This window comes from Sycon ciliatum, chromosome 12 (genome assembly GCF_964019385.1).
Source record: "Sycon ciliatum chromosome 12, ocSycCili1.1, whole genome shotgun sequence".
In the NCBI taxonomy this organism is placed as follows: Eukaryota; Metazoa; Porifera; class Calcarea; order Leucosolenida; family Sycettidae; genus Sycon; species Sycon ciliatum.
The window spans coordinates 4,587,953-4,615,939 of NC_088654.1; the positions used below are offsets into that span (position 1 = coordinate 4,587,953).

Sequence of the window (27,987 nt, forward strand, 5' to 3'; positions counted from 1 at the left end):
TATACATTCGCTCTCACCGCAGGGTTTCGATGATGTCCATACTGGCGTTGTCGCTGGGTGGGAAGAGCTCGTGGAGGCGATTACCCCACTGCAGCATGGCATTGCCCAGGGTATCGAGCGTCCGGGACAAGTCCTTGGCCTTGACATACGAGTGAACAAGTGAAAATACAGCACAATACATGGAACATGAGCATTCATTACCTCAGTGGCGTAGCCCGTATGGGGCATGGGGCACATGCACCCCTGCCCTAAAAAATATTCGTGCAGAGAAATGACTAGTTTTTCGTTTCTAATAAACATCGGTATTTGGGCCGTCCAAGGCAGAAAACAACCTAAGCACCTTGATATCAATTATCAAGTTATGACGTTTCAAAGGTGACATAACGTTCTGGTAAAGCGTGCGCGGCTTGGAAGTGATCAGATTATTTTTGTTTCGACTACATCCTTGTCGTCGATAAGAAGGCGAGTGGGCGACTATCCTTTGAAGAAGACGATCTTGAGAAAAGCTCACAAGTTTGTTGGATCGAGTGTAGTGCACATGCAGAATGAGTCGTCGTCGCAGTTTGGAGCCCATAGGGCTGGCTGCGGAAGAGCGAAATGCACTTGAACCACTTGACGCGAGCTACTATTAAAATTCCGAGTCGGGCGAGTCAAGCTCCGCTGAGGGTCAAGTACAGCAGGCAGCTTCCGCGGAGGAGCACTCAGATGGCACTCAGATGGCACTCAGATGGCACTCAGATGGCACTCAGATGGCACTCAGATGGCTCATCTGACAGTGATAGCAGCATCGAGTTACAGAAGAAACGCGTCGACTACGGAGAAGCCCTCAGCGCAGTTCCAGTTAGTCTGTACACAACAAACTTTTCACTGCTTCCGACAGCGATGACGGCGCCGGCGCGACAGGGCAGGGATCAGCAGATCAAGAGCGTGCCCTAATCACTGCAGATAGTTGAGACCTGAAGTCATCCGGCTGCAGCTGTAAGGGCAAGAACCACTACGAATCGCCGTCGCCCAAGCTGCTGGAAGAGCTTATGTTCAGCGCGAAGCAGCTACAGAAGTTCAGCGCGAAGCAGCTGAAAAAGAAAGCAAAGTTTTCATTGTGGGCGTTCTGACAACTGCGCTTCGCTCTGAACCTGGCTCAGCTCGACACCACTATTCGTATTCACTGCTGGGATCTCAGGTTTGTCAGTCTGTGGTGCTCGATGTGTTTGGTCTCAGTCCTTACATGCTAAAGTCGCTACAGCCTTACAGGGCATTGTGGACGATGCGAAAGCAGAACAACCCTTGCATGGCTTGGCTGGCAAATCGCATGTGAATGTGACTCTTGGGGATGTTGCTGAGCATGCTGTGACCTTCATTAGGAAGTATGCAGCCGTCCATGGGATGCCACAGCCAGCTGCACCACGGGGCAGAGCAGGAATATCCCCAACATACCTGCCAGCATCACTGTCCAAGCTCCTTGTGTACAAGTGGTATGCAGAATGTGAGGAAGATGATGCAGTGTCCTATGAAGTTTTCAAAAGGACTTCGGTCAATCAGTGCTCTGATGTGGAGTTTATAAAGCCGCAAACAGATATATGTGCAATGTTGGAACAGTGTGGGCGCGTGAGATCTGCGATGGTCCTGAATTTTAGAAAAACTTATTGAAAGCTAATGCTGGCGTGCCAGGCGGTCACCCTGCCATCCTTGCGCCTGGTGGATCGTCGCAACAGCGCTGCTCCTACCTCAACAAGGAAGTACTGCCCTACCTTATCTAAGGCAAAGAAGCAACCTGGGCTTAGAAAACATCGTGTATGTGGAACAAACGACGGTGAAAGATGAAAATACTGTTTGCGAACGTAGAATATGGACCCCAAGACATAATGAAGTGATTTTAAGCTTGATTTATGTGTCGTACCAGTCTGAAATTTTGTACAGAGGTTCACTATGTCCATATAAACAAATTCCAATCAAAAAAACAATTTTCCAAATTTTGACCCCTTGGGTCTGTATATGCTTTGGATGGCCCACTTACGGATGGCCACTTAGGTGAAGCGGCCATGCATCCCCTGAAAGGGGGACACGCTATGTCCCTGTAGCCGTTCGAAAATATCAACCTTCACTGACGAGAGTTTGATAGTCGAAACAGCAGTACGAAGGAACCGATTACCAACGTGTGCGTCGCATTGCTGGTCAAGTGCTGTGGCAAAGTCGAGTCGAAGTCGGCTGGAGAGCGCAGTTATGGTGCGGTGGTTGACGAAAACAAAACATGAGCATGCACGGAGAAATGATGATGTCCATACGAGTGGAGTGGATATATTACTACTATCGCTGTTAGGTCCTAAGGTATACTGCACCCATCAGTTCTGCTCATCATATGCACAAAGAATGCTGGCAGTAATGAAAAGTACGATTTCTAAAGCCTGTGTCTAAACAGGGCAGAGCCACTGCACGCTATTCTTGTTTCGAGGAGAAGACCTCCTGTGACAATTTAGTTCTGACACATTCCAATGCACGCACTCACCAAATACGGAGACAGAGCCGACGCGCTGGGAATCTTCTCCCCGACCTGGTCAACGGAAAGAATAGCCCCGACCACTGTCTCGCGAGTTGCCGGCACGATGTCATGGTCCATGGCTAGGCTGTGGAATGCTAGCAACTTCCTGCAAGAAAAAAAAGACAGCCACTCACTTACATCACATGGAAAGCTCAGGGATGACGCATATAAAACTGATTACCCAACTGTGCAGAGGTGTTGTGCAGTAGTAGCAGGGGCTTCGGAAGGTTTTTTAGTGTGGTGCGGTCAGCCATCTGAAGAACAATTTACTGGAGTGGGAGGGGTTGTTGAGCCGAAAATTTTGGAATTCTTTTTAGATCCCAGTTCAGTGTATTATATTGATTCACGGGGTACCTGGTGCAAAAAGTGGTATGGTCAATACCGTAGTGACGTAGGTAGGTACAAGGCACACAAGTAGGTCACTAACATTGCCACCCTATGCTAAAGAGTGGGTTGCTATGGCAAACATGGCGCTGTCACCATGGCAAGTCTAACAGTACCTTGGTAGGTACAATACACACAAGTAGGTCCACTAACATAGCTACCCAATGCTAGCGAGCGGGTTGCTATGGCAAACATGGCATTGTCACCATGGCAAATCTAACACAGTACCTAGGCAGGTACAATACACACAAGTAGGTGCACTAACATTGCCGTCAGGTCGGCGTCGGTGATGTCCAGCTGTGCTTGAACCTGATCAATAATGCACTGGTGAGCGGGTTGTAGGCCTATACCGAACGCTTGTTGTGGACTTCTCTGCTGTTGTGGTGGAGAGAGAGAGAGAGAGAGAGAGAGAGAGAGAGAGAGAGAGAGAGAGAGAGAGAGAGAGAGAGAGAGACATAGGGAGGGAGAGATAGGAAGAGAGAGACAGAGATGAGGTACTATCATTATTAACATCAGATGTCTCAATCATGCGCCTTCTCCACACTCAAACCAATAAAAGAACAGACAAAGACCGACTCTCACACGACAGCACACATTCGCGGACGCCACATAAGACTGCCTTAGGCATACAAAATACCCGGTTCTTTCACACCCTGTGGATATGCCAGGTCTTAAGTGGCCGTCGTGTGCTCCCCCGGGAACAAACACAACAATTTACATACTTTTTGTGTACTTGTTCATGCACGCGGTGTGATGTCAACTTACCTTGTAAGTCAGAACATCCATAAACTCATGCGTGTACATGAGCTTGAGAAGTGTTTTCACCAGTGAGGCCGCCTCCTCGACACTCACGTCCTCCGCAAGTGCACGCTGCGAGTACACGCATAACCCAACAAATACACCCAGCTCGTTAGCGATCATGGTGCGAAGGCGCGCTTCGCAAAAAAGAACACTCATCCAACCGTTCATTGTCACTACATGGATCACACGTACCTTATGAAAGAACAAAAAGGTCAAGCGCTGGTGAACATCACATGACCAAAATATGGTACACTGGTCTTTGCGTATAACGAGTCTTAACGACACTCGGCGGGGCGTCAGAAAAGTGTCCATATTCGCGAAGTGTCCTTACACTCGGAGTCTCGATAATATGTATTTCAGTTAAATGGGACTTTGCTCTGGGCATGGAAATTCTGTCGTTATTCGCGACTTGTCGTTATATCCGCAGTCGTTATTAGCGAAGCTGACAGTACCATGAAAAAGCTCTATAGCTAAAACCCACCCATGCTGGGCCAAACATAGGAGCGGAACTCACCGAGGCTGGGACATACTTGATAGAGAGAAGGATCTCTCCCTTAGTCAAATGGTGAAACTCCCCATCCTTCAGGAGAAACCAGTCGGTGCGGCCGCGCACTGGTATCGACTGTAAACGTACACACACACACACACACACGCACACATACACACACACATACATACATACATACACACACACACACACACACACACACACACACACACACACATACACACACACACATACACACACACACACACACACTTGTACTTGTTGCTCACTGCCAAAACTGGCCACGTGGGTCTCCCCGGGAGAGGGGAGAGAGACTCAAAAGGAATCTTGGAAAGATGATGCAATTGGCTATTGAACCGCCCAACGGCCGACACCCCCTGAAATCCCCAAAACTCTGGGTGGACTTGAAAATGCTCCCACTTATGGGCTCACCGCACCTCAATAAGCGGGTGAGGACAAGGTGCAGAAAAAGGATTGACGGCATCAGGGTATCCGTCCTGGGATCCAACTGCAAGTAACCCTGCCCCCAGTGAAGGTAATACTTGCTACTAGTGTGGGTGGCTAAATCAGAGTGGATCTGATATAAGCTTCACTAGCACCGTTGATTACACAAGAGTTAATCTAGCCAGAAGCAGTCCATGGTTAACAGGTATGTATACTTCAAACAGAAAGTATATGAACCCTGGAACCAACAAAGGTGGCAGGTACAACATTACACCTTCAAGTAGCCAAGCCCGTTGGCAACAGACCCAACACAATCAGGCATAAGTGTACCCACCAACCGAACTAGCTGGCACACCCCCCCCCCCCCCACACACACACACATACACACACACACACACACACAAAGACACACACACACACACGCACGCATGCACGCACGCATGCACGCACGCACGCACACACACACGTACACACACACACACACACGTGTACTTGTACTTGTTGCTCACTGCCAAAACTGGTCCCGTGAGTCTCCCCAGGAAAGGGGAGAGAGAAACAAAAGGAATCTTGAAAAGATGACTCAATTGACTACTGAACCGCCCAACGGGCGACACCCCCTGAAATTCCCAACCTCTGGGTGGACTTAGAAGTGAGCCCACTTACGGGCTCAGGTCTAAGGTGCAGAAAATGGATTGACGGCATTAGGGTATCCGTCCCGGGATCCAACTGCAGTTACCCCTGCCCCCAGTGAAGGTAATACTTGCTACTAGTGTGGGTAGCTAAATCAGAGTTGACCTGATATATGCTTCACTGGCACCTGTAGCCCCTATGATCTACCTAGTGGCGTCGGTCCTGTCGTGGCTAGGGTATTTCTTGTAACCAGCGTCTACTTACATCGATTGGGATGACGATTTTGCCCATGAAATCATCGGTCTCCGCCTTGACCAGACTGCGCACAGACCTGGAAAGATGATTGCAGAGCAGAGTTAAACGGCTGATAATTGACCAAGTTACGATAGTTTGAAAATGTTTGTAAACTTGTTGAATTTATCGAGCATCTGTGATCGATAAATGTATGTTTCGTCAGTAAAGGGTTCAACAATTGCTGATAGCAAGTTTCCAGCAAATTCAATGGAAGCAAAGTCAATTAACAAAGTTAAACTGGATTTACAAATGCTAGAATCTGAACCAGGTCCGAGCATGACTGGCTGGGAGTGATTGCATTGAAACACCACTAAGCCAAAGAGGGAGTTTCTATCCGCAAGACTGCAGTCTTAGCCTCCATGCTCCGCTGTTCCAATCCAAACTCTTGTTTTGCCCTCGACCTACATGCAGCCACTATCACAAGTTACTACAATGATGATCCATGCACACAGCTTCCACAGCTGGTGACACACATTCAACTACATGTCACGGAATACGTAATTAGTGGTGTTGAGAGAGAACGCTAGACCTGCGAATTGCTAGGGCCTGGGTAGCTATGGCAAATATAGGCGTGTAAGCGGCTACCAAGGCCAACGGAACAAAGGTGCCATACGGGAACGCGGGGATCTGCTGGGAACATGCTAGGGAAAAGATGTGCGAGGAAATAATGCACGCGATGTGGGGACCAAATAGCTGTAACTCCAAGTTTCAACCCATAGGGCCACCATCAGACAACAAACTTTCACATAAACAGCCTGACATTTCGATTTCAGATATCATCTATGTCATGACGTCACAATAATATCCTGAATGTGTGATGCAACTAGCTGAAGAGCACGCCTTCGTTCCTTACTCAACAATGTTAGCAAGAGCCTTGCGTCCACGAAGCTGAGGTAGCCTTGCACCGCCTTCGTCTCGATCACTGCACACAGGACGTCAAGAACAGCATGCACAGAGAGGTACACAGACGGCATGCATTACGTCATAATGATAACATACGTGTTGTACTACTTACACTGACTACAAAGCTGGCAACTGAAATCCAACTCCCTGAGCTCACATCGCAAAGACCCAACACGGGATGGTAAAACTACGAAACAGAGACCGATAGAATGTGGGCGCACCGCTAGGGGGTCGGATTTCAGTTGCCAGCACTGTGGTACTCGCCAGCATGTATACGCTAACCAGGACGCCCACGCATTCACGTACACACACACATCCACACACATGCACACATATACATACATACACACACACACACACACACTACTACTACTATGATACCTCCATCCAAGCATCGGCACCATGAGGGGCAGTGGCAAATAAAGAGAATCAGCTAGCAGAACTGGAAAAACAGATGAAACAATGGAATAGAACGGACAACTGCTGTACTGTAACAACAACCTGACAGTGGCAGTGACAACGACTGAAAAAAAGAGGAAAAAACACTGTCAAATTTCACATCACAAAAAGAACTGTCCACAAAAGAATCCACCAAACAAAACGAGTGTGGGCATCGGAAACCCCACCAGGACTCCACTGGCAGTTGTTCCACGTTGGCAGAGCAGGGCCTCAGACATCCGACAGACTTACACACACACACACACACACACACACACACACACACACACACACACACACACACACACACACACACACACACATACACACACACACACACACACACACACACACACACACACACACTACTACTACTACTACTACTACTACTACTATTGACAGCTGCCAGAAATTGGCCACGCCGCTCCCAAATGGGAGGTACTGTCAGAGAGGTTAGGGGGAGGAAGGCAATGCTCCAAGTGGCGATCCAGATCTTGCCGCCTCCGGAACACACACACACACACACACACACACACACACGCACACACACACACACACACATACACACACATACACACACACACACACACGCACACACATACAAACACACACACACACAGCACAAGCAGAATACATGAATCCAACACTTGACCGCACAACAGCCTGCACTGTGGAGTCCAGAAGTGCTTACACGACGAAGAGCACCAGGACGGCTTTGTTCGGGTCATCAACACGCCTTTAGTGATCAGAAAGACATAGGAAAAATGCACAAAGAACATCAATCAACAATAAACACTGGACTGCATTACGTCCTGGTCAATCTACTGCAAAAGTCTACGTCAGAAACAAACAGAGGGTACCATAACAATGCTGCATCTGCGAATTTGATCTTCCCGGGTTGGTGGCGTTCCTATGGATTCGGAAAACTCAGTTACAGTCTCACCAAAACCGTGAATTTTTAATCAAAATACTATACTGCTAACCCAGAAACTTTTGCGATTCTGAAACGTTCATGATCGTCGCGAAGAGGGGGGGGGGGGGAGAGAAATCGCGCTAATTATTAAATAGGTGGGTGGGTGCAAACTGTAGACTCGAGACAATCATCATAGTATAAAATAGTCCGTCATCGTAATTCACGAACTAAACGGTCGCAAACGCTTCATGGTTTACATTAGCAACGTCTCGTATAAAGGTCCGTTGCTGTAATCCAGGTCATACAGGTCATACAGTAAACCTATGAACTGTGCTCGCCTACATAATTACATTCAGGGTTCTCTCAAAGGAGGGGTAGGGGGGCGGGGGGCAGCGCGGTATCATAAAGCCACATTTGTCTTGGATGGAGTTGGGGTTCGCCCTGTACTTGCATGGCAAGACCGTGAAAAATGGAAAAAATGAATCACGTGATAACTTGTTCACCTGCCCGCCTCCCTACTATTTTGACCTGGTTAGAACCCTGATATTCCTACCTCGATTTGAATTACTCACATAGAGAAGGTCTCGTCCCATTTGGGATTGAGCGAGCGGTAGACGACCTCCGTTGTTTTGTACCGTGACATGCCCTCGTTGTGACCCGGATCACCACCTCCCAGCATGGACGACGTCGTCTTCTGCCGCTGGTCAGACCGCGGCGGGGAGTGCGAGCGGGCACGTGCCGCCATTCTCATCGGAGATATTTTGGCGTTTAGCCGTGTGTTCAAACCGATGTGAAAAAAGCTGCACAGGTGGGGCAGAACACAATTAGGCACAGTAAAGGCTGAAAAACGCTGACGCACTAACCATACAAGAAACCCCCTCGATAGGGGGACAGCCTTTGGGGAATCCTTAGATAAATAAGTAAATAAATAAATACAGGGTGAATATTTACAAAAGAGAAGTGCGTAAACTATATATTCTCGCTAGTTGTCTGCAACAAACGAACGTTCTTGATATATCGTGATCGAAAGTTGGGTGACTTCACTTTTCTCGCTCCAAGCACATTTTCGGGTATGAAACGGGGAATTCCCCCTTTTCTCAAGTACAAGTCATCGAAATTCTTGCATGGATCCTGTTGCTGGCTGCCAGCTGCGGTAGTAAAAAAACAATCAGAGCTGGGCGAGCAAGGAAATTGAAATGGCTGAAGGAGAAAGGGATTGAGGGTGTTCCTGCTGATAGAATTACTTTGCTAGGCTAAAGAAGCTGGGCATGCACATCAAAATTTAATTTCGTCGAGTGATACTGTAGCTCATGGTGTTCGTGCTGAGAAGAGAGTAGAGCCCAATTTTGTGAACATCAGGCTAACAAACGTTACTTATGACTGAGAGGCGACACAATTAGAACGAAAATGATGGCTTTTGCTAAATAGTGGGTTTATGACGGAGCCAAAGCCTTAAGTCGGTCTGAATCAGGCTTCTGAAAAGGCCGCAGAACTATTCTATCTGGAAGTAATAGTGGTTTCACAGAAAAGGCAAAGAACAATAGAGACTAGCACTTGACCAGATACTGTAAGCCTCCACATAAACCCTTTGGTGGCATTTGCGTTTGAAGACACAGCTCTCCAACCGCTTGGAAGTACTAATTTAAAGACAGAACACGAAGCCTGGTGTTGGCTCCTGGCGGAAAACTTGATTGAGCAATTTGTAATTTGCAGCGAAGAGACTACTTGCTTTGAGCAGGGGCGTCGGACACGGCACGGTCACTACGGTATTGGCCGTGCCACTTTTTGCCCCCGGTACCCCGTGAATCAATAAAATACACTGATCTGGATTCTAAATTTCCAAATTGTTCGGCTCGGCCACCGCTCCCCCACGAATAAACTGTGCTTCAGATGGTTGTCCGTACCACACTAAAATACTGTCCGACGCCCCTGTTGAGGATAGTGTGTGTAGGCTTTTCATGTAATGAAGTGGCTGCAGTGGAGCGTGCACACCCTAATACGAAAGAACATGGTGCAAGAAATGCATGGCCGCTTACTCGTCCAAGTGCCGATGCGTCTTCCGTGTCTTGCTCTCCATGCCGATGATCACATAGGGGTCGCTAAAGCCTGAAAAAAAACATAGTGGAATAATAGAAGACCAGAACGAAAGCCATGTCTTCCAGTATTCTACAGTACGTTCGAGTGCCGAAGAACTGAGAGATCGGCCCCGTAAAACTACCCGCATCGGTATCTGCAACATCATAACAGACTGATCGGTGACAACAAAATGGCAGATCCTAGTCATGTTGCCAAGGGCTACTTCAGTCATGACGTCACACTTTGCAAGCTCCAGTGGCTGGGCACAACAATGGAGCTTCCAGTTTCTGCCAACTTGTTTTACGGTGAGCTAAATCACTATGGAGAAGTAATTTCGCGGCACCTTGCAGCTTCAGGCAGGCATAGTGGGGTGGTCTAAGACCATGATTGAGAATCAGAGGCTACCAGGCTCAAGTCCTGCTTTAAAGCGGAAGGATTTTTTCCATCCGTGCTGCGACCCACAGTTAATTTGGGAACTCGCGGCCCGGCACGAAAGAAACATGGAGGCAGTGAAATGGGATTTTCGGTCTTTGACCACTTTGTGGTGGGTCTGATCTACTCACCTCCCACTGCTTTAGGAGCTGCATCTGCGCCTTGATCCTAGAGGATGGTGACGTTCCTGGGAATGCGGAAAACTCGGTCTCCAGCCGAATCTAACGTGAACCGTGATTTTGTTTTGCAGCTTCATACGTAGAAAGTAGTCTGGTGGTCACACCCATTCTCAAAGCACTGCAAAGAACCAAACCAAGTCCTACCGTAAAACGCTTCGGCAATATGCCATGGGCAGGTACGAATGAAACAATGTTTATAATGAAACGGAATCAGTTCGTCCTTTGCAGTGCTTTGGGAATGCGTGTGTCCACCCAAAAACATTCTACTGGATCACTATTGCAAGGCTTTTTCACACTCTACAGCGGCTAAAGTGTACCCTTCGAAATAGGCAGACATCATACCAAGAACACAAATCATCAATGCATTCGACATCTGTCCTCACCATTCGGGTCCTTGGCAGCAAGACTTCGTGCCTCCACAACTAGGATACATGATCACAAACATGTACACACGCATGCAACCACACACACACACACACGTATACACACACACGTACACGCACACACGTACACGCACACACGTACACACACACACGTACACGCACACACGTACACACATACACATTTTTCTTCGTATTGCCAGTAAAAACAAACATACAACTAGCAATCATCATGAATGACACATTCCAATTTACGAGTGCGTCGCCGTCCAACAAGACATCTGACAATCGTGCCACTCAACACACCAGATTGCTGAGCAGTATATTGCTGAAAATGCAGCGCAGCATATCCGGGTGGCGACTAGACGATTGTGCCACGACAAGGGCGGTATCTAAATTACAACCCCCCCCCCCTCCCCTCCCCTCCCCGGACACCTATGCTAGGCGAGTGTATTGAGTGCCAAATGTTATCGGATATACGTTTACAATGGTTTACGAACTTAGAAGTAGGAAATAAACAACTTCATTTCAAGAAGGATTGAGTCAACTTGCTACTGGGATCCAAACAGGGTCTGACTACATCTGAAACCTAGGCCCCCAGCATGGGGAGTCGACTTATCTTGACTTTCAACCAGTAAAGTACAGTGCATGCAGCAGCCAAACTTATACTTCTGTATCGTACAGAATAAGGAGCCAGTGATATGAACGCCTGTACACACAACCCTAGTGGACGGATACTGCTTCTCTTACCATGAACGGAAAGACACTGCTGGCCAGCTGGCTGCAAGCAGACAAGAATGAAACACCATACACACTGAGAACAGGAACAACGACGGCAGAATACCATATTACGCAATAATTCAGTTGCTGAGCCACGGACACAATTTTTTTTTGAAAGATGTAAACGAAGAAACCAGCGGGACCCATTTACCCCAAACCAAAACTTATGCTGTGCACAAATCTGTTTAGTCGTTTCGGCAATAAACCAGCACAGGTAAGTAGAAAACTGAGTCAGAGAAGCAGCTCCCTGTGGAAGAATGCTCCCCAGCAATTTAGCTATGAAAGAGAGATGCCTAACGTAACGAAAGTGGACGTACACCCGTAATGTCTGAAATAACAGCAGCCAAGATGAGTGTTATATGGTCTAGCCTGATCTGTGAGCTTTGGCATTCTACCCCTACCCCCCCCCCCCTGCCAATGATAGGACTACGGTCACAGTTTGGACTCATCACCTAAACGCAAGATACAACAACCAGCAGGTAGTCCCCACACTGAATCAGCATATGCTTACCATGTTCGTACTCTCTTCGCTGACGACTTGTGAATGCCTCTCGTCTCCTATCAAACATATCTGCGGGTAGTAAATTGGATAAAGATGATTATGATACAAACAGCTGGTGATAATGAAAGAGGAGGAGGAGGAAGAAAGAGACAGAGAAAGGGGAATTACCAGGAGGCACAAAGAGACACAAAAGAGAGAGAGAGAGAGAGAGAGAGAGAGAGAGAGAGAGAGAGAGAGAGAGAGAGAGAGAGAGAGAGAGAGAGAGAGAGAGAGAGAGAGAGAGAGAGAGCGCGCGCGAGTGAGTGAGTGAGTGAGTGAGAGTAAAATGGAGAGAGGGTGGGGGGGGGGGCAGTTGAGTGTGTGGAGGGGGGGGGGGGACGGGGACCCAGCACTCCAACCAGAAAACAAGGAAGAGACAAAGGGACAGCAAAACAAAGAGCAAGGCAGATTAGAAAGGAATACGCAGCCAAAGTCACAGACAACAGAAATACGTAGAGAGCATGCATGCATGGGGAACTTACATCTTGCAGAGTCTCCAGCAGATTCATCGTGGTCAAAGGTCCCGCTTCCGGCACTGATCCTACTCGTGACAGTAACGTGCGTACGGCGAATCGATGTGTGTCCTTCACCTGAATCAGACAACACGCCAAACATCAGTTCCATAAGTCAATAGGTCATTAAGCCTATACCTCTCCTCTTCCTGGGCCTCTATAAATTATACAGGCTATGCGATTACATCATCGGTAGAGATGCTTTCGCCAAGTCGCGGCACAGCGCTGCACTAAATCTTGCACTAGCGGCCAACAGAAAATCCGCTGACCCACGCTGGTATACTTGGCGTGCGTTAGAAAATCCGCCATGAAATCATTTGCATATTAAACCTCTAAATTTTGTGAGGCTGCACTGTTGAGTTTCGGATGAAAAATAATCTTTTAAACGATTATGGTAAAAAAAAGAGAAGGACAAAATTGTACGAGTTATGACTAACTGTCCACAAATGTAACCAGATCATATCATTATTATGCAGTCAGCGAGTGCGACAAAATGGCACAAAACTGATAAGGACGACTGAGACATTCGACGACCTGACTGATTAAATTGGCTCACCATCCGAGTTAAACGTATAGTTCTAAAAAATATTCAACGCTCAGTTTTTCCAGTCTAGGCTCTACCGTTACAGGCGCTGGTGGAGGCAACGCTCGGCAACAAGGACCAGCCCCGCCCACGTTGCTACCTCATATTCACGGTGCCGCATAGTGCAACTACAGTAAAACCTGCCATGGCGACCACTCCGATAAGGTGGCCACCTGTCCCCCCCCCCCCCCAGAAGACCACCGCAACCAGGACCAATAGATGCTATATCCGGTCAAATGACCCTGGATAAGCAGACCATCTGGTTATGGATACCCCGGTTTGGAAGGTCCCTTGAGCTGTCGTCTTCGACTGGTTTTAAATTCAATGTACAGTTGACTCCACTTATAATGAACTTGCATAATTATAGCGAATTTCGTGATACTTGTATAGCGAACCGCTGAACATGTCCCAGTTTGAAGAAAAAAATTCGACGGGTTTGCGTACCGGGCAGGTCAAGAACAATTAGTCATACAACTCTCTGGTCAAGAACCACCTTTCCGCTTCCGTGGGACGCCACCACCCCATGATCAGGCGTCAGATGCGGCTTCCTAAGCGGTGGGGGAGGATAGATCAGATCCACCAACCATAGGCCAAAGGCCTAAATCCCATTTGCCACATCCGTGTTTTACTCATGCCAGGCAACGAGTTCCCAATTAACTGTGGGTCGCAGCACGGTTAAAATCCTTCCGCTTCCAAGCAGGACTTGAACTTGGTACATCTCGTTTCTCAATCATGTCTTAGACCAACCCACTGTGCCGGCCTTTTTTTCATTTTTTTATGGAATCTACAGAATAAGTGCATTTCTGTTATAAAGAACTAATTCCCCTGCACAATGGTGCGCTATATATCAGGGGTCGACTGTACCATTACGGGTACGACGAATACTTTAAGTACGATGACTACTACGACTTTCAATACGATGACTACTTGCCCAGATGACACACACACAGACACACACACGCACACAGGAATGCACACACACACACACACACACACACACACACACACACCATTGGACGCCCATCGTCGGAGGCGATGATAGCGATGCTACAGCAGAAGCCATAGCAGCTTGTGCACACACACATACACACACACACAAACGCACACACACACACACACACACACACACACACACACACACCTTACCAGAGGCTCCTGGTCTCGCCATTGCGTGATCGCTTTCTCGAGTTCCTGATTTTCCAGTAGCGGCTGCGAACTGACCCGTCTCAGGGCGAGGTGCCGACACGTTATGGACGACGGTTTCGGGTGAAAACCTCCATCGATCGCTGATAAAATGTTCCTGGGCGGAGTGTGGCGACCACTCCGACCTACTGGCACACTCACACTATGTCTGTATACGCTGTTCTGGGGCACTGCAGGTTGCTGTAACATTCTGGTCCTGTGCTGGGCAGTGAAATCGCGTGGCAAGCTCCCTGTGCCTGACGGACATGCTGCCCAATCTTTCTGCTGATGTGGAGTGGAGCGGATAGTTAGATCATCGAGCGATCCAGTACTGCGATTTAGCAGTCTCTCCCGCAGCGTACTTGTCAACAGTTCGCCGCTTTCGTAATTCTCATCGTCACCTTCCTCGTCCAGTCGAATGAGCACATCATTTCCTTTCAGAGCTGCGCTTCCGTAGCTCGTGATCTGTCCGTCGAAGCACATGAGGTCGCCGGCGTCTCCTCCGTCAAACGTCGAGGTGTAAGCATTCAGCTTGAACAGTATGCGACTCGGTTGCGCCGTCACGTCCTCGGGCGAAGGTGCATCGACAACACCGCCGCCGCCACCCTCCTCCTCCGTGCCGTACTGACGCTGCATTGCGGCACTGGCGAGATGCTGATGACCCCCGGGCTGTATCTCCGTGGTCGTCCTCCCGTCCTTCTTCCGCTTCTCCTCGTCGTCAGCTGCATTTCTTCCAACTCCAAGAGTTCTTCTTGTGATCTGCAGGCAGTCGTGTTTATTCGTATCGGCAATGTTTCCTCTGCCCTGTTCGGCGAGGTTGGGACAGCTCCCACCGGATGGCAAACGGTCGAGAGCTTGCTCGCCACTCCGAGGCAAGGTACTATTTTTCTGGATAGCTGTCCACTCCCGTGCCCATTTCTGCTCTTTTGATGGCGTTCTGGACACCCGCTTGCCCTGCTGACTCCACAAGTGTCTGCCTGATTTGGCTAATTTCCGCTCGTCCTTGTGAAGAGGCGATTGGGAGGACGGCGAAGATGGCCTTGATTGCGGAGACTCGTCCCTGCCGTCCAGCAAACGGCGCGCGAACGCCATTCCGTCCTGCCCGCGTGTATGTGTGTGGCCTGCGGATAATACTAATAGGTGCGAACGATTCACACCAGCCGGCGGCAGACTGTGGTGGCCACTGACAAGTGACAGCGCTCAGTTTTTTTTCTAGACTACAACTTACAAGTCTAAAGTCATTGCAAAGTACACGATGACCGACGGCAGACAGTGTTACTACTGTTACTACGTGTGTAACTGGCAGTCAAAGCACGTACACCCTGCTTCGCGTACACTTCCAGCAGCTAGCGCTAGCATTGCAACGCACGGTAGCCTCCAGGCTTTGTTTTAGCTTCAAGTCGCGTTGATATGTGACACGCGTTGGGGTTCCAACTAACTACTTCCAAGCCACAATCGTCAGTGACGATACTCGAAGCTAACTTACTTCACGACAAAAAAAGGTGCAACTGACAAAGTACTTGATAATCCTGTGGCAGTTGACACTGGGCTGGCTTGCCTTGCTATGGCCTTGCTCGCACGCGCACTCCAATACAAATTTTCGGTTTAAAAAATAAGATTGCAAGCCAGAGTCAAGGTCGAATGCCGGCCGAGAGGTCACCTATAACACCTGTATACGGTTATAGCTCGATAGGCAACAGCAAGAAGTTTGTTTCTCTCTCGAGTGCGAGTTTCGCACATCTCCATCCCTTGAGAGTCCTTCAAAAGACTAAAGTGTTGAGCAGCAAATATTCATACAGAGTAAATGACTCCTCAGGATAAAAGCGTATTACGTGAAGTAGCATGCATTACGTAGTACGTAGAGCACCGTCAGCGCTGCAGGGCTAAGAAGATGATAAGAATTTGAAAAGGACTCTGGAGACAAAGCAGGTTGCGTCAGGACCGCGCCACGACGTTACCTGTCAACAGAGATCGACCCCTGTCACAGTGCTGCAACAGATACTTGTAGGGTTACAACAAAACTGTCGCCGAAGCAGACTTCAGAATCAAAGCCTGGTTGCCTGAGCTAGAGAGCTTGCCCGTAGCAACCTGTCCGACTAGTCCGCCAAAGCCGGACCTTATCTCGAAAACGTTGACCCCCATTTGTGCACACCCGCGTATGAAGATATAGAGTTGAAAATCAGGCAGTCTTTCATTGAAATAATGTTCATTTCCGGTAGCGTATTAGTTAGTGACATTAGCGACCTTTCCAGCTTAGTTCCATGGGTTTGGTCGCAGAGTGTGCCTGTGCCCTTTCCTGGACCTGGTCAAACGTCCAGCCTTTCCATGTCTGGATATTGGTTCCTTTGGTTGTGAGTAAGTGTTTTTTAAGGGCAATACATCCATAGTGTCCGGCTTCGCGAGAATTTGCTTAGAGCCACTGGGACTGATGCCTGATGAATGTTTGAGTTACACTGCGACTGTTAAAAATCAACAAAAAGGTACACAGGAAAACCCTCATACTTTCAGTCAACAGGTATTCACGTGGTGCCTTTCGCCTTGCTCACTACACAACTTTTGTAACCCTCCAAAGAGGAGCACTGACATGTACATGTACAGACTCAGTGTACTACTACAATTACTACTTAGTACTACATGTAGTAGTACTAAGTAGTAAGTGCTTGAACGTGAGAAGTAGGTATATACATACAGGGGTTGTCCCTGTTAGGTTGATATGAAGAGTACAGCCGTATTCTGACGGTTCGCGTGAAACTCGGCTGTAGACCGAGTTTTCCGCATCCGTACGGACTCCACCCCCCCCCCCCCCTCACTAGTGCAGATGCGGCTCCTATACTAGGGCGATGGGAGGTGAGTAGATCAGACCCACCACCAAGTGGCCAAAGACCGAAATTCCCATTTGCCGCATCTATCCATAATACCTTTGTCCGCAAACTCCAACGCAGCCAGCCACTTACACATAATTATGGGAAACTTCACTTCTCAACTCCAAAAAAACTGTTTCTTCACTGCGATTCAATTCAAATTTACATTACACCAAATTGTCGGGCCTGGCCCATCATGAGGGTACTCAGTAATTATATTCACTTTCACCGCCCAGCTCAGCCTTGTTGAGACACGACCCACACTATTCGCTTGTACCGATCAGAGAACGATAAAGAAAACAAAATGAAAAGATAAGCCTGATAAAAGGATAGTTGGTGATAGGCACATTCTTTGAATAGCTTGAATAAGATGTATTCTCAGGCTGAATAGCGTGGATCCATTGTTATAAGGCAATATGCCTATCCGCTGCTAGCGCTATTTCAAATGCCTACTTCAAGTTGAAGTTGTCATACATCGAACACATGGTCAATAGAGGCTAGTGTTCCTCTTGAGCATAGACTGCGTGTTGCAGGCCAGGGGATACACTCCCACAGGGCTGTGAGGATTCACAACAGAAACATGGGGCACTACAGAGTAGGGTTTATTCCCGACGTCTTGGGGGGAAAGGTGGCAATAGCAATGTTAAAGGTTGGCAGTAACTCGTACGTACCTCAGTGTCCGCCTTCTCTGCGCCGGCTTCCATTTTATAGTTAGATGCTTAGGGGAATGCGAATCTCCGCTTCAAGAGCAGGCGGGCAATTTTACTACAGTATTTCACTGTACTACATGTATTGTATCTTATTCTTGCACGATGGCGAGACACCAGTAAAGAAGAGCGTTTTAAAGTGTGATAGAACTGATACTACTAGCTATAAATAGCTAGATAGAAATGATTAACCTGGGGAGGCAAAGAACAATGGATGATGGTTTTCTTCGCTCTAGGGTTGCAGCGCCTTTCTAGTTTGTTCCTATTCCGTGCTTGTATATTCAAATAATGTAGGTGCAGTGTAGACTTGCAGTATTATTACATGAATATTCCTAAATCTACGAGATAGTGGTTGTGGGGAGCAAACCCTTTCCTAAATATGTTGCTTAGAAGCAGCCTGTTCATCGGCGCCCTCTGATACTGGCTGAACTCTACGTTGTTGGTTAACAGCATGTCACTAGGCGGAGGACCCCTGTGTTGCCCTGGTATGTATTCTGTAAGTGACGGTGTACATCGCGTGCACGTACCTGCAATTGGTGTGCACAGATTTTCTGTGATGCAATGCAGGCCATGCCACAGTGGAGTACAGCGCACTACCACTTCGAAATGTGGTGGACGACTTACAGAAATTATTGTTTGCTGTCATGTAGGTGTAACGACTCTGCGTCAATGCACTCGCATCATGACAGCATATTGCCGACTAGGAATACCAAAATACATGTAGTTGAATGGTAATGGCATTCGGGTACAAACAAGTGTCCACTCTGTTCCATTCCGCTTTTCTTGATCCGGTTGGCTGATGTGACCATGTCTGCTGGATTTACCAGGTGATAACGACCATCGCGAGTGCCCTCGGGAACTGCCACGATAATTGACCGTACTCTCTTTTTTGGGCCGATATCTTCCCTGGCTGATGTTGGAGGGTGGCATTGAGAACGTCTTCCCTGGGCACTCGTCTGAGTGAGCACTTACAGAAAGCCTCTTTTTCCGGGCAAAATTATCACAATGGATGGACATGCAATGCAAACATTGGCAAGAATAAAGAGTGAAAAATATGCAAACTCAGTATTAAATTGTGTGTTGCTCCCTATATGGGAGCTCGCGGTTTTCCTGCCGCCGTGCCTTAAATTCTCACTTGACTGACTCACGACTACCGTCCAGAGCACGCGAGAAGTCCATCGATCCGCCCGCCACGAGCTGCGCGAGCTCCCATGTAGGGAGAAACACACAATTCCCCAAGCATCACCGAAGTCGCACCAACCTCTTCTTCCCAGTATTACAACCAGAGGATATGGATCCCAAAAGCACAAGGTACTGTGTGATGTAATGTGAGATCGCAACTAGCTGGACACCGTCAGCACGGCTACTTCGTTGGAATGAGCATAGTAGACCATGGCTACTTGTCCACTGCTCAGCGTGAAGTGCACTCAGCCAGTATTTCGTCCTGGAGAAATGCCCGTGGAAACTTATTTCCTGATACATATAAGTGCATGTGGAAGTCCATCACTCCACACCTCCATAATAATACAATTCAACTGCAAAGGTGATTCACTGATATTCCTAGTTTTCCTCATTGATAATAATTATCAATGAGGAAAACTATTATGCTCACTTCAGTAAACATCAAATGCCCTATTCCTTCCCAGTTGTCCTTTTCTTTGTGTTATTTATCCTTCTCTGCTCACTTTGCATTCTCATATTCTCATCCTATCTGTACAGAAACAGAGACCCCTCGATAGGCCTACGCGGCCTCTGGGGAATCCTTCAAATAAAATATACAGAAACAGTGAAACCTGTCTAAGACGACCGCTCAAGGGACCTTCAAAGTGTGGTCTCTGTTACAGGGACATTTGACTAGAAAATAATAGCATCCCTTGGTCCTGGCTGCAGTGGTCTTCTGGGCCAGGTGGTCGCCTTGACAGGTTTTACTTTAATGCGCTCTCACGGCCGACCCACTTCACTTGTACATTACCTCAATCTCAAGCACAATCCCGTTGATTTTCATATTGCCACACCAGTGATACCACTCAGAAAGCTGTTTAGCTCCAAAAGAGCTCACCACAGCAGGCTATTGATACCAAAATGGTGAATACGTGTCGTAGTATGTCGAAACAAATGAAACACAGCGCACCGTGAGATTTTGGTTGAATTCGTTACAGTCCCTGTCGGCATCATATCATTCATATAATAGCTACCCGAGCCCAGGGTGCTGTAAATGTGATTACCGCATGGTCAATTCGACTTGCACAACACAAACGTTTCAATGTTAGCGCTGTGCTGCATGCACTATGTCCACAGTACACTGTGCAGGTTGGGATAGTGTTGTTGTTGTTGTTATTGTTGTTGTCGTTGTTGTTGTTGTTGTTGTTGTTGTTGTTGTTGTTGTTGTTGTTGTTGTTGTTGTTGTTGTTGTTGTTGTTGTGCTTTCATTTATAGTCGTTCAACCAAACAGGCAATGGTGCCTTCTCACAAGGAGACGACTTAGAAGAGGAGAGGACAGAAAGAGTAGTGCCTGTTGGGTGGGAACTCTTTTCTGCTTAGCTAGCGAGTTTGCACAAAATGACTTAAACCCTTCCTCTGTTCTCAACACAATACATGTATGTGTTAACCATTCCCTCAACCAGTGAATACATGTTATTTATGTATCTATTTCTGCACCTTGTAGCATGTCCAGAGAGCCAATAGAATTGAGTAGACGGCGAGAAAATGAAAGGCACGTACTTGTACACAACAGGGGAAGGGATTATCAGCAACTTACAATGCAATGGGATACCCAGCGACCTATGCTGCGGAGGTGGTGAATGCGAATTTTTTCCTGGACGATTACTGTATGGTCATGTAATACGCTTGCCTGCGCAATGTCCTTTTGTCTACTAAAAATACCAGAAGAGATTGTGAAGCGCATGGGCACATTCACATAGTAATTATATCATACAGATGATGATGATTAGAAACAACAGCTATTTGATGATTACTTCGGCATAAACAGTTCTAAAGTTCTGAAACACAACATTCTGTCACTTGGATCCCCTTGCCTCCGTTATGTAAAGAGCTGTGCATCCTGCGTATGGAGCACACTTCAGGCAGTTTTCCAAATGTTTTCTATATCATGGAATCGCGGCTGTACATACATGTACATATATACTGTATAATAAGTACAGAACAGAACAACAAGGACAATCAAGGCTTGTTTGCTGCGACTTGAAGTTTCATGCTCTCGCAATCAATCATTAGGCAACATGAAGGTTGGGTGCCGACCATGCCAGTATATATGCCAGGAGAAGGTATGAAAAGCTGTGAGAATGTGGGGGCTAGCGGTGTTATCTTAGGCAGGAGGCTGTGCGCAGAGTGTGTGGTTGTCGAAGGCAGGGGACTGTATAAGTAAAACAATTCGTTCACGAAATCTTTCGTTAGATCACTCCACCAGCAGGCTCGTTACGTACTAAATTTCGTTTTTGGTCGAGGTCTGTCACCCCGAATGTTCAGACACAATACTTCAGTTTGGTAGGAAACTGGTTGGTATAAACCTTAGTTTTTTCGTGCCCCCTAACGAATATAGCGAAAGTGAATTCCAAACGAAACTTTGTAAGTTTGATATACAGTACTCTAAAATCCAGTTGCACGTTTTGATCAGGAACATGTAGGTGTACATCATGTACTGTGGTGCTTAGGGGTTTCCCCACCTCTTTACCTCTTCACTAAGAAAGCGGTGGACAATCACGCAACTGCATCATAACCTTGTCTGTTGTACATGCCAATTCATACACTCAATTATTTTATACGGCTGTGGTGTGTTTCGTTTGTTTTTGTACATGGACCTACATACGCTCTCGCCTGCTTTCACTATAAAAGGCCAGGTTATTCCATTGTAAATTGTTCTCACGATCGGTGACTGGCCCAAAACGTCATAACTTTTCGACATCACAATATAGAATTTTGCATCCAGGGCATGCGGACTGAATAGAGCGGTTGTCAGTTGACAAACCCTCTTTTCTTTACCTGTTGTTCCAGGTATTTGTCCTGAGCCGGCAGGGTCTTTTGTGAAACAAAACAAAATAAATCACCGGATATCCACTGTCATTATGTGAAAGTAAATATATTTCTTTAAAATAATGTCACTTTATGACTATTCCCCTCTTCCATTCCTTCAGTTAAATTAATGAATATTTGTGGCTATTAGTGTTAGACGGTCCAGCACTGTAACAACCAACCAGATCACAGTACGTGCACCCGAAAAAAAGCCTGGTCAATGCCACAGAATGGGCACTCCTGATGTACACGAAGTACGTTTAGTTGCTCCTTCAAGGCTTCATGTACTTCGACCATGGTTTATGCCTCCTGGGCGACTTTACACTGGACTGACGTAGGACTGCAATCCAAATCATAATAACTGAAGATCATGATGAAGTGACAAGGACATTACTTCCGTCCACCTACCCGCAAAGCATACAGGCATGTACTTCAGCAGAATTGTTGATGGAGAGCCGAAAAGTAATTAGTTTACTGAAACTACATGCATAGTAGATCTACTAGTAGCTAGAATGTACAATGATGGGCCATGTGCAGCAGGACAGCGGCAATTACATGTAATTATTTCTGGATTGCAAGATCAAATTAAGAGGGTATCATGCATCTTGCAGTGGTCAGTGACAGAGCAAAAGACCACTTGACGACACCCTTGAGAAACCAAAGACGCTGAATACCAAGAATACCTGCTCAGTCTCACTGAATAGGTGCTAGTACATTCATGTACCACTAGTACTCGTCAGTCTCGTACCGTGCAAGTCTATTTAAAACATTTCATTGTGATTGTAGCTGTCAACTTCCTACTGACATCAGGACGTCATCTGGAGTATGTTGTGACTTTCACTTTTGTCAGTACTGTCGACAGTAGTGACAAAAGTGAAGCGGCCACAACATACTCTACAGGCAGAAAATCTAGTTGGTGAATGATTTCATCCAATTTCAAAGAAAGGGAGTTCGTCCAGTCGTAAGTCTAGTCCGCGGATTGTAAATCATGCTGAAAAGCTGGACAGATGGCTGGTAGACTCGAGTGGACAGCCAAGGATTCATGTATAAGAAGAAATGAGTGGACATTATACCTAACTTGTAGTTCCTTGGTCCTCATTTCTTGTTATAGATGGCGTTAGTCCGGCATATTTTAGTCCGAAAACGCCTTGGAAGAAAATGATGAAAATATATTCTAGACGAGTATTTCAGATTATACAGTGCTACCATGTGCCTCGGCAGAGAACCCATAGCACCGGTTGCTTTGAAGTCATAGCCAGCAATCGCATGTCATCTCGTACATTGAAAATCAACATAATTTTGCGAATCGACCTTTTTTTCAGGATCGCTTTTCAACGAGGACGAAGCAAAGTCGGCCGAACGAAGCCGAGAGGAAGAAAATCACCCTCTCCACTTCACCATCACGATACTGACATAGATACGAGATGAAACAACTAAAAAATTCACAAGAAAACTGTACGACCATCATCGCGCTGACTTTGGTCTGACTTTGGTCTGAGAATTTCTATCACGATCAAAAATGTACGAGGAGCACTCGAAAATCAGCCACAGACGTACCTTTATCGCTCTCTACTCCTTTTTCAAGGCACAAAAGTCGACTCTCCACTTTCAAACCAGGAACCAGACATACCAGTGGTCCTTTTCAGCTGCTCCACGAGCGCAGGAAATGTTCACCAAGGGGTGCAGAGCAGCATCCATTCCAGAAAATAGCTAAAATACGAGTGAGACTGCATGCCTGAGTACATGAGTACATGTATGAGTACATGCAGAAAATAGTCAACTTCAGCGTTTCTGCTCCAAACAGCAACTAGCTTCGACTAGAAACAAAGATTACACCAAAGGATCAAACAACAACCATTTTCTGCATTTTTTTTCAGATGGCTTCCTTGTGCTTGGCCCAGCACGCCAAAAATCACACCTCGGAGGAGTACAAAAATTACAACTCTCAGATGTCCTCGATTGCTGGCCATGAGTGGTGTGCACGGGCAGTCAAGTACCCGTGCCACCCGTGACGACCTCGCGTAGACCGGTACAGAATAGAACCGCGAAAACCCGAAGTCGCAGGTGACATTGTGTACAGTGCACGTGTACAAACTCATGTAATACTCCGCATGTCTACCCAGTGTGTAAGGGAAGGTGTGTATTGTGGTGTTACCATGGAAACAGTACCCGATCGGGTACCCGTGCTACCCGTGGGAAATTACCCGAAAACGATACCCGAAGAAAATGCTACCCAACTCAGCCCTACTTTGAAGAATGTGCTCTAGGAATCCTCTCGGGACACATTGTTTATCTTTGGTGACCCACACATGCCGAGACGACGGGCAGGTTGTCCCTCAAGGCAACATGCCCTGTGTCTTGTATTACGCTGTTCCCCATGTCTAACCCCCAAGACGAAGTGAATACTGTAGTAGTCATACTGTATAGCAGGAAATTTTCGGACGGAAATACTTTCGGACAAAGCCAATTTTTGACGTATCGTACGGATTTTATTTTCGTACAGTGCTGCACGATAAATGCATGTGTTCTCATGCGGTACGCATCTATAGTGTACACATAATTTCACAGGAACAAATTTTAGTACGGCATCAATTTTAGTACAAAAGAGGCTGTGGACGAAATCGTACGAAACTAAATTCCGTCCGAAAATTTCCTGCTGCACAGTATATACATGCCATGTTCCTAGCAACAAAAAATTAAAAATTGGAAACATGTCGACTACACCATAGCATAATGGCAGAGCATCGCTGGCCATAAACGAGGATCCCTGGTTCGTGTCCAGGGAGTGACGGTCAATTGCTGCTTTTCCCGTTTGCAACTTTTCCTCAAAAAGTCCGAAGAGTAATGAATAGATATGAAGGTCGGACTGTGTTGCAACTTGACACTTCATGCCGAAGCAAATTGTCTGATGATTGCTTGAGCATGAAACTTTAAGCTGCAACTCAATCCGACATGACCTCTGATCTTCATATAAACATAGTATATACGTGTAGATCGGTCTGCAACCTGCGCATTGACCATGTTTATCAGCGGTTGCCACAACCATTTCTCTGGCGATACGATTAGAAAGGTGTTGACAAACTGACGTATAATTGCACAGGTAATGGACACAAGTGGCCAACAAGCCATTGCCCCAGATTGCCACAGATAAAGCGCCGAGTGAGATACATTACATATGGCCGTACATGCCACAAACACCAAATACGCCGCTTTCCGATCATCTCCTGTTTGCCTCTGAAATTCTCGGATCATGCCCACAACTAACCCAGGAATACGCCAGCATGCTGAGTGAGTGGTCGGAGTTTTTCGTGTCGAATGAAAGCATCACTGTGGAAGTGAAGGCTGTAAGAACAAGCGTGCCATGCATGCATACAGTGGTCCCTCTATAATCCGGCACCATTTGTGCCACGAAAATCTGCTGGATTTGGGAGGGTGCTGGATTAACAAATCTGATTTACTGCTGCAATGTACATGAAGGGGACATTTTGGCTACTGAAAATTGTGCTGGTTTATCGAGGGTGCTGGATTATAAAGTGCCGGATTAGAGAGGGACGACTGTATTACAGAGCCATAGCTCAATGTCAAAGAGCATAGAACACAGCAGACCCAGTGGAGGACGATTATGTTGGTTACAGCTTACAACCTAGATGAATGTCTTTCACTGAGCTTGGTATAATAATAATTATTATCATAGGGACTTGTATGCATACACACATGTTCACCTACAACCCCCTCACCACCCCCCCCCCCCCCCCACACACACACCCACACTCACACACACTCACCCCTCAACCTCCCCCCCCCCCCCCCCTCACCCCACACACACAGACATACTCACTCCTCACCCCCATGCACCCTTGCATGCACAGCACGGCGATACCGCCTGCGGACAAACTGACAGACACAGTGCTCTTACCTTTGGACACTCAGACAGCACCTTGGCCTTCATGTCCGGGCCGTATGCGCACGTCACCTGAAACACACAGGATGGTAGATGGCGTAGCACGGGTCCTGATGCTGACAGTTGACCGCTGCCATCTGCCGACCTTGCTCTCGGCAGATCACCTTGCGGCGATAGCGTGGTAACCGTGGAGACGGATTTCGCCGGCAGACCCTCGAAACCGAACTCTGGTCGATCCACGGATAATGAAAACTCGTCATCCAGGGAGCCAGTCATGTCCCGTAGGCTACGGCTGTCGGTTCCTAATGTCGCTGATCTGCCCGTTTTTTTCGTGTAAGCAGGCGAGCTGGTACTGTTTGTGCTGGGAAGAGAACTCCGCGGGTTACTTCTCCTTACTGTGGTATAGTGAGACGATGATGCCGTTCCCTGGAGGTGACGTTCTGAGGGTTCGGTGTCAGCGCGCAGCCGGATTGGCGGCTGCTCCTCCGTGCCCAGCCGCATGGACCGACGCTGCCAGCCTTTCTGACGCCGCTCACCGCTGGCCGTCTTCCATCCTGCCGCACAGCCGCCGCTACCGCCATGTATGCCACGACTACTCTCCGTGTGTTCCCAGCGCATGTTTTTGTCCTGCGTTGTGCCCCTAACCGTCGCGTACTCGCTCTCCCCGCTCAGGTCCAGTAGGACGCGATCCGTTTCGTCGGCAACGGACACGATGTCGAAGTCACTGTAAGCGGACGATTCCCTGCGACGCTGGGTCGCCGTGCCAACATCTAGCCTTGTGCTCCTGTTCTCTGCTGCTGTACTGCCTGGTAAGGGTATTTCCCCCTCGCCTGGCATGGAAATGTGCTCATAGGTTTCTAGCCACATCTCCACCTCACTATCACTATCAGTGTCAACTGGTGTCTGTGTGCCTGCTGGACCGCTCACAGTGGGAGTGCGGTCATAACTCGGGACACTCTGCGCCCGCAGGTATCTTGCAGCAGTGGGCTCGTGGCGCGGCGGCTCTGCTTTCAGTGCTTTCAGTGCGTTCGATGCGCGCGGAGCATCGTCATCTTCGTCACCTCCGCTACGCTCCGCACGTCGCTTACGTACGGCAGCAGCCAGGTCGGTTCCGGACTGGTCCCGGGACACCAGTGCGGGCCCAGGTTTCCTGACGTCGACAGCTCGCCTCATGATTGTCGGATCACAGTTCAAGACTCCCGCTACGTTGTTTATGTAGCTGGCGGACGATCTCCGCCGTAGAATCTTCGTGGATCCTTCAGCGGCTACTTCGCGCATATGACGGCTAGCCTCGGCGCTAGCGTGGATCAATGCACTTTGGTGCGGCGCTCGATCACCTGCAGACCGTGCCGGTGATGGTGAGGCACTATCCGGTGTTGCTTTTCCGTGCAGCCAGCGATCACGCGCGAAACGGAGAGGAGAGGCACTGGCGCTACGTTCCATTTCGGTAGCTTTTCCGGCATCGTCATCACCGACGGTGCGCTGCTTACGCACTACACGATTATTGTGCCTTCTCTCCTTCCGCCGCATGCCGTGCGAGCGACGTAGCGGCGAGACGTCACTACGACCAAACGCCGAGCGTCCGGTTTCCTCAGGGCTTCCATTGTCGCTGTTAGCCGGAGAGCGCGCAGTCGCCACATCCAGAGACAGGCTGGTGTTCGTGTCCTGAATGTGGCGTAGATGAGGGAAGTGTGGCATAGTGGCTCACCTCCGTGAACACATCACAACTCTGCCAGGACTAGCTCAGCTAGACTACTGAGCTTACCGAATCCGCGCTGCAAGGCCTATCTGAAATCAAGAACTCAGTCTCACCGTCCCAGCCTAGACCCAGGTCTCCAAGAATGTAGAATGCTCAGATAGTGGCCACGAGTGCACGCAACGACGTGGAAAGGAAGTCGAAGAGCTAGCTGTCGGTTGAGGGATCAGCTCTTCATATCAAGACCATGATTGAAGACTGGCACACGAGCCGAAGA

The 27,987-nt window shown here is 47.9% G+C and overlaps 1 protein-coding gene across 4 annotated transcripts in view; it reads right to left on the reverse strand.

Annotated features, from left to right (window-relative positions):
* Window positions 1–27,959, reverse strand: part of LOC135828855 (BAI1-associated protein 3-like) — a 56,074-nt gene extending 28,115 nt beyond the window's left edge. Inside the window, exons 1-15 of one of the 4 annotated variants that reach the window (XM_065341285.1) lie at window positions 26,030–27,959; window positions 12,722–12,829; window positions 12,210–12,269; window positions 11,669–11,699; window positions 10,922–10,960; window positions 9,888–9,957; window positions 8,424–8,651; window positions 7,630–7,674; window positions 6,451–6,519; window positions 5,568–5,634; window positions 4,236–4,343; window positions 3,686–3,790; window positions 3,186–3,292; window positions 2,504–2,642; window positions 18–139 (exon numbers count right to left, since the gene is read on the reverse strand). In XM_065341285.1, the coding sequence (XP_065197357.1) occupies window positions 18–139; window positions 2,504–2,642; window positions 3,186–3,292; window positions 3,686–3,790; window positions 4,236–4,343; window positions 5,568–5,634; window positions 6,451–6,519; window positions 7,630–7,674; window positions 8,424–8,651; window positions 9,888–9,957; window positions 10,922–10,960; window positions 11,669–11,699; window positions 12,210–12,269; window positions 12,722–12,829; window positions 26,030–27,712 (2,981 nt within the window). In that variant the 5' untranslated portion in view covers window positions 27,713–27,959. Of the gene's footprint in view, window positions 1–17; window positions 140–2,503; window positions 2,643–3,185; window positions 3,296–3,685; window positions 3,791–4,235; window positions 4,344–5,567; window positions 5,635–6,450; window positions 6,520–7,629; window positions 7,675–8,423; window positions 8,652–9,887; window positions 9,958–10,921; window positions 10,961–11,668; window positions 11,700–12,209; window positions 12,270–12,721; window positions 12,830–14,480; window positions 16,198–18,048; window positions 18,599–26,029 lie in introns of those variants that run through there. The other 3 variants (XM_065341284.1, XM_065341286.1, XM_065341287.1) reach the window with 3 other exon arrangements.
* Window positions 27,960–27,987: the final 28 nt, after the last annotated feature.